Here is a 7,812-nt window from a genome sequence, read left to right as displayed (position 1 = left end):
AAAAAGAGTTCATTCTTTTCAATAACAGCGTCTCTTCTGGGTTGACATGAAATGTTCCTCGATACTTAGATACCTATCCTCACTTTTTCCGTTGTTTTTTCTTCCCCCCCCCCACTTCTAATTATATATCCTAGATCCTAGACGAGTAAAGGGCGGTTGGAGGTATTTTACAGTGGAGTGATCAATTGTTATGTCTGAAAGAAATTGGCAACAACTGTAACTGGTAATGCTATATATTGACCTCAGTTGTTGCGTCGATAGGATAGAATGCGTGATGAAGAAGGAAAGGAAGAAAATACATTCACAAAACGAAAGAAACAGAACGATGGGATGTTTTTACATACATACATAAAGACAGACAGAGAGAGACAGACAGAGATGGGAGGAGATAGATACAAATATATATATACATGACAGATGAACTGATAGCAAGAGAAGAAAGGAGATGAATAAACGCGTGAGCAAACTCGCGCGCACACAGAGCATAGAATGGTAGAGACATGGCTGAATCCGTGGAATAGTGTAAAGAAGAATCGGCATCAGTTGACGAGTTGACACGAATGCCTTTGAAAAAACGAGAAGAGTTTAATAGTAAAATCTGCAGTATGTACGGGGAGTGATAAAAAGATGTGACAAGAGACACATGGAATAGTGAGAGAGTATTTAGTGGAAGATTAAGGAGGAAGGAGGACATGAAACTGGTTTGGATGACAGCAGCAGAGTAGAAAGAAGGATGAAGCAGGAGCGACGAGATATGTGTGTGTGTGTGTATATATATATATATATATATATATATGAGAGAGAGAGAGAGAATGAGAGACAGACTGACAGTGGTGGAGAACTGACTGAATAATGCTGAATCGGAGAAAAACCAGTTTGACTTTTTTGCGGGAAACTGCAATCCACGATAGAAAAGAAAAACAAACAGAAGGAAAGAATGAAAGAAATTAAATAAAGCTAAAAAATTGGAGGGAGAAAAAAGACGAAAACAAAGAAAAATAGAGACAGTAAAACGAAAGATTATGCATGGAAAGGAGGGAAAGGCTTAGAAACGTTAGCAACAGAGGAATTCGCCAATTTCAAACAGGTTAGCAGGTGTCTAAATGACAAATATTCATTCCAGTACTTCCCCTCTTGTTAAAAGAATACTCTAATCTAGAAACTAAAAAACTTCGTCAAGGAATAAGTTTCTGAACGTCTGTCTAATTCGCCTACTGGTACAAAGCAGTGACCGCAACCTTTTTTCATTTGCGGTACACTTCTTTTTTTTTCAAAATTCGGCGGCACACCTGAACTAAAAATATAATTAAAAGTATAAGGGGGAAATTATATTCAGGTTACACTGTGGCACACTTAGCATCGTTTCGTGGCACACCAGTGTGTCGCAGTATACCGGTAGCGAAGCACTGGTATAGAGGACAGGTTTGGGACTTCTAGTCAAGAAAAAGAGAGATATACATAGAAAGTAATCGGAGATTTATTTCTTCTTTAGGGTGACTGAAATAAGCTAAAGGACGGGAAAACTGCTATACTTCCACATACATTCCCAGCAAAAATGATAATTTTAATTAGACAATGGAAAATTAAAGCTACTGTTGTTGTTATTTAACCCTTGGTCTGCCTTCAGAGATTAGACCTATGGTCACAGGCATTCGAACTGTAAGCGTCCTGTCTTTTGTTCAATGTCTTGCAGGACTACACCTTCCAATGTGTCCATTTACAAAAAAATATTTTTTTTATAAGGTAGAAGATGTAGTAATATAGGGAAGATGTGGCTGCTACATACAGTAGGTCGAGTAGTTTCCCCTTTTGGTTCGGAAAAGTGAAGTATTCAAAAGGAGTGTATAATGATGACCGGTCAAGTCGATTACAGAATTGCCGGTGAGTAAAGTCCGTAGTCAGATTATATTTCCGGCTCTAGTCAAAAACACTTCACTACCGTTGACCATATTTTACTAGAAAAACATGAAAGTTAGAATTTCCTAGGTGATTTTATTCTGAAATACAGTCAGTTTGTATCTGGACTTTCCCCTTTCCCGAAACGTACGAGGCGGTTCCATGGATGTTAACGATGGAATCGAAACCGTGTTGTAAGTTCGGCTCATACACAGGTTACTTCTAAGATCTTAAATCAACGAGATTACTTTTTTGTTTTTTAATAAGTCTGTGAAATCTAGTATCTTTAGAGAATGTAAACAGAGGTTGCGACGTGTATTACTGCTAGGAAAAGGCATTAGCAACGTAAAGAAAAGAAAATGGTTCCAACCGGAAATTGCAAGTTGTTTGCCGGAAGCTCTACATTTCGGTACATACCAATGATTACTCCTTGATAAACAAGGTGACACACCACTGGGATGTGAGTGTGTGTGTGTGTACTAAGAGTTCAAATCTATCTTTGGTCTGTATGTTTAACCGTAGACTAAACTAAGACCTTGTCGCCATCTCCACCCCAAGAATACTTCTTTTTGACTACACACAATGCAAATTTTGAGTTAGAGGATATAGATAACTGAATAGACCATAGCATATTACTAATACTGGGTTTAATTAACACCAGATGGCTAAATACAAGGTTGGTCTCGAATTTGAATTTTAAAAAATCTAAGAACTCCGAAAAGAAAGTAGCCAGAGAAAAATATCCATGGTGGTGCGTGTGCTATCACAATAACTGTCGCCAACATGAACACAAATCCTCCTAGATTTTTAAGAGAATGGAGGTTTGAAGCATTCACAAACATACAAAACATGAATTTCTTCCAACCAGGAAATAAAACATTCAGGTGCAGGAAAGACATGCCAGGAGCTTAGCTGATACAAGGAATGACGAAATAGCAAGTAAAATCATTAAAAACGTTTGTGTTGTTCTCGAAAGATTAGCAAGATAAAAAGATGAAATGAAAACCGGGGAGGAAGCAATGATGCTTTCATAGACATCGATAAAAAATAAAAACAGAAGGGGTTCTGGGAGGGAGATGAGAGCAAATAGGTTTACCAGATGTCAATAAAGGAGCTAAATGAGGCTTATGAGAAGAGAATATGATCGGAGATTGACATCCTAAACATTCTTCCTGGCAGACAAACAACACTTGAAAACAAATTGATTTTTCTCATTCTTGAAACACGATCGAACTGATATTTAAACGGATCGAACTCGGGCAAGTAAGCGGCATTATTCGTAGGTATAGAGCAAATTGATCATTTAGTACAAATAAATTGTATAAACCTAGGGTTCTACTCAGCAAAATACTTTACACAATAAACCAAATTAAAGTATCATTAGAAGCCGGTATTTTATCTAATTTGAAAGCACCTGAAGTTAAAAACAACACTGACCAAAATGGTAACACATCTTCCTATGGCGAAACATTTAGGACAGCAACAAAACGACACCGGCTCTCATATAAGCACTTTAACGTCTGAGGATTAGCGATGCTGTTCTCATAATCAATTCTCTTACACGATATAAATGCTTAGAACTCTTGTAGCCTTTTCAGATAATGCTACAAAATTAATAGTATTTAAGGTACCACTAGAACCTTCTGGAATTCTGGAAAGGTGTTCTCACAAAGTAGATCCCTGCAATAAGTCCAAAATTAAAATCGAGTAAATCATGCCCCAGACGCTTAAACATAGCATTAGGGAAAACCTAGTTCAACATCCAATGCTTAGTGCAACTCTTAAGTCTCACAGAGCGAAACCCCTATCAAACATAAGGGATTATCAGATTGTCTAGTCGAATCAGCTTTGCAACAGGTTTTCAATCTTCTGCATAGCACATCTGCCACATTGCACACTTAAGAAACACTTTTGCCCTATAGAGGCGACATATATACTACAAAAACAGGTGCAAAGTGCGAAGAATATCTCTGAGTTGTATTAAATTCACCAACATCTCAAACTTAGCACAAATATGCTCCATCTATTTAAAGACAAAAACATTTCTATCAAGAGATTGCCGCGCAAAACAAAAGGGTAAAAAAAAAAAACAGCACCTGTTCTAGCTCATAGAAATTTTATTAAAAGAATGTGATGACCTCAAAAACTCGAATTCCTTTATATTAAACGCATAAAAAAAATTGGATCTTTCTCTGAAGCACCTATGGAATGTGGATAGACTTAGTATTTTAGTTAAATGAGCATCAATTTTGTCACATCTGTTATGTGAATGTGTTCGGTCAGCATTAGTCACGATTCTCCAAGAGGTTAGCAGTGAAGACGTGTTCAGTGATGGAATAGAGCCAACCTTACCAGTTGACGGACAATATATATATATATATATATATATATATATATACACACACACACATCTATGCATGGTGCATACACGACTCTTACAGTGAACTGTTTCGGTTAGGACATTATTCATAGCAGCACTCCACCAAAAACTAACCGACTTCTTTGCAAGTACTTCTTCTGTTTTAAAAATAGCACTACCATTTCCTCTCCCTCTCCTCCGACCTAACCTCCACCTTCATCATCCCAGTACTATCAGATGAATTAAGGACACGAGCATGAAACGGGAGGGGGTAGTGATGGGATACAAATTTACTAAACAAATGGTTACATTATATCGCAGTATAAGAATTTAAAGGAGCGCTGTGATTAAAGAGGTTAAAGAGAAATATCATGTGTGTTAGACGGCTAAAGGAGAAACCCATGTGTTTTGCGGGGTGCAGAGCAATAATGAAGTACTTAAAGGAGAAGAAAGGGTGGGAAAAATAAATCATAGAATATTTGAAAGGAAAATCCATGAAACATATCATTTTTTTAAAATATGGAAGTACAGAGAGAGTGGGAGAGAGAACATCTTTGGATATTGAGAAAAAGAGAGAAACTGTGGTGCTTGTCTGTCGACATAATTCTCAAGCGACTGATATAACGTTATGTTAAAATTTGACATCTGTGGGGATTCAGGGATGTAGGTTAAGCTTGTTATTGTTGTTTAACCCCAGGTCAACTCGGATTGAGCAGATTTATGATCATAACGTCATCTTTTTGTTGTTCAGACATACATTAGCCCTCGTCTTTTTTTTTTTTTTTAAGACAGTAGGGTATGATTTAGGGGGAGCAAACTACACAGGTCTCCTCGCAGGCTAGTAGGTCAAAGGTTGTGTTCATTAATAACTTTAGTGTTAAGTAATAAAGAAACAAGCTTAATACTATAACGATAGAGAAGTCTTCTTCGGACCGGACTTGACTAATCAACACACGTATGTGTGTGTATGTGTGTATGTTGCTGGTGGTGAGATTCCGAGCAAGCGGTTCTCATCGCTAATGGACTCGGAAAATGCATGAACATCACAAAATTTTCTTTGAATCTTAGCAAAGATTTCTGATATTAGGGATGCGTGGGCGAGAGAACCGAGTTTTGTGGGATACGGAGATTTTTTTTTTTTTCTTTTGCCGTTTTTTATTTTCAAAATCATAACCAATCTAAATAGAAATGTTTCTTTTAAATATCGAAACCGACTCGGCAAGATCTTATTGTAAACATTACTTATATGAAATACTCGAGCGTCATTTAATCTTCATGACTACTTCCCAAACCACAATGTGTGTGTGTGTGTGGTGTGTCTAATCAATCACAAGTAAATAAGCTATATATCTGAGCAACCGGCAGCCAGTCATAATTAACAGCTAAATTTCGTTCGAAGTTCATCCTATCTGTCTGACAAAGGGTTACAAAACAACCGAACATCGAATACATTGAATTAATTTAAAATAATTGTCTTATGTGGTGAAAGAATTTCTTCGAGTTTTTTCATGAACTTCATACGCAGTATGGAGGAGTCGGCAGACTACATAAAGGGGATAAATTGATATCTGAAAGAGAAAAGAGAATTAAGACAAAACAAAAGATGTTGCAAAAGACTTACCATAAGTCCATCCAAATTAATATTTGAGGTAGTAGTTTTAATTTCCCTCTCCAAGTCCTTAAGACGTTGGTACAACTTGGGATCTTGCAGAAGAGACATGATGGCAGTATGTGGTAGAGAAGGAGCTAACAAGGAATCCCAGTGATAAAAAAAAATATATAAACTATATACTTAAGAGACAGGGAATTAAAAAAAAGGGGAAGGAAACCAATATTTTAAAAGTGCCAAAAAAGGATCATCTTAAAACTGGAAAAAAAAAATTAATCCGTCACTGTATTTAAAATTACCACCCGTCAAGTACTGAGATTTTTATAATAGACGGAGTGGGAAAGTGAGAAAATCTCGCCTAACTAGCTATATTATAAAGATAGGTTAAATATTGAATAACAATAGAGACGAGGTGCAAAGATGACCAAAGGTTATGGCCATCCTTGCCGAATCATCCACCCTGTCTGTCACTTACGAAAGGCGTGAAGTGTGTCTACGTACGTGTGCCAGTTTTGATGTACACAAGACTAAAATAGCAACAACACCTTTCCTAAAAAATGGATATCTAAATAAATTATTACCATTTATTAAATATATCCAATACTTTTATTTTATATTGTCTTAGAAACCTAAATATACAATTTTAGTTCATTTTTCCCAGCCTTTAGTCATTAATTGACCGGAAACAGTAGAGAAGAAATACCGGATATAGACAAAACCGGGTGATGAAATGTACATGTCAAATTAGCTTACTTCAAATAACACAGTGCACTTCGTTTATACACGGTTTGAGGCTTCTCAGTGTAAAACCAGATGAATTTTTAATTATAATAGTAAATACAAACATATAAATTACATGAATCAGTCACACATCTATTTATATAAATATATATGTATATTAGTTATGTATGGGTAAGGTAGTAAACTTAAAATTTCAAAAATAGTTTGGCAGTGTTGACTACAAACAAAATGACTTCCGTTTATGAAATTATTATAACAATACGATACAGGGATATGTAAGAAATTATATAAAACCAGTAAACCCTTAGATAGCAGTGAATGTTCCAGAAAATAACTAAAGGGGAAATCTGCAATTATAAAGGTGGCCCCACCCCACCTTAGTGGCAACTTTGCCTCTCCTTCTCATTCAATAACTTCAGAGCAAGATAAATAATTAAGGTGATAATCATTTCTTAATAATAGTAATCCAGTGTTGTGATTCTCCACAGGGATGTAGAGGTTGGTTTGTATAATGTATCCAGAAACGGAGAAGGTTAAATATTTGGCCAGCAAGTGGCAGACGGACAGGATCCGGCTTTAGTTAAAGCCATCAAGCCATTATCACTGTGAAAACAGTAAAATCCATCAAAATCTTATCCTATGTTTAGGTCTAGAGCTTGTGTTTTGGGTTTTGCTGCTCCAACAGACGTTAATCATCGAAGTGAAAGCAACTTTTGACTGCCACACACTTGTAGTAGTGATATTTTTTTAATATTCTACACAATGCTACTGTCTTTTAGAGTAGATTTGTTTGTTTACTGATGGCTGAGGCATGTGTCTGTGTGCTTCAAAACACGGCTGTGTTCATTTAGGTTTCTTCCGTAGGCGCCATCACAGCCTTAACAATGGCCACCACCTATACTGCTCTACCTGCCACCGCCACTCCTACGTTGTTTACTACTCTATCTGCTACTTCCACGATCGCTATTACTCTGTCGCTACCACGACACTACGTCACTTTCGTGTTTTATGTTTCCCTGCCTTTCTCTTTTATTCCGTCTTTCACTTTTACTCTATCTTTATTTTTCTTTGCTATTACAGCAATTACTCCATCTGTCATCAGCCTGAAGCATAATTCTCTCTTTCTCTGTTTTTTATTTCCTTTTCTATGTTATTATAAGCAGTCACTCATTCTGCCGTCACCAACTTCTACCACAATCATTATCCT

The 7,812-nt window shown here is 36.6% G+C and overlaps 1 protein-coding gene across 3 annotated transcripts in view; it reads right to left on the bottom strand.

Moving 5' to 3' along the window:
- LOC106876226 (rho-associated protein kinase 2) overlaps positions 1 to 7,543 on the bottom strand; it is a 204,609-nt gene extending 197,066 nt beyond the window's left edge. The window contains exon 1 of one of the 3 annotated variants that reach the window (XR_001410211.2): positions 5,877 to 7,543. Coding sequence is in view for 2 of the 3 variants with exons in the window: in XM_014924712.2 (XP_014780198.1) it covers positions 5,877 to 5,975 (99 nt within the window). In the remaining variant the exon portion in view is untranslated. The remainder of the gene's footprint in view (positions 1 to 5,876) is intronic. The other 2 variants (XM_014924712.2, XM_014924703.2) reach the window with 2 other exon arrangements.
- Between the last annotated feature and the right edge of the window lie 269 nt (positions 7,544 to 7,812).

This window comes from Octopus bimaculoides, chromosome 8 (genome assembly GCF_001194135.2).
Source record: "Octopus bimaculoides isolate UCB-OBI-ISO-001 chromosome 8, ASM119413v2, whole genome shotgun sequence".
Classification (NCBI taxonomy): domain Eukaryota; kingdom Metazoa; phylum Mollusca; class Cephalopoda; order Octopoda; family Octopodidae; genus Octopus; species Octopus bimaculoides.
Note: the sequence above shows the minus strand (reverse complement) of the source record. Positions and strands in the feature narration are given on the sequence as shown.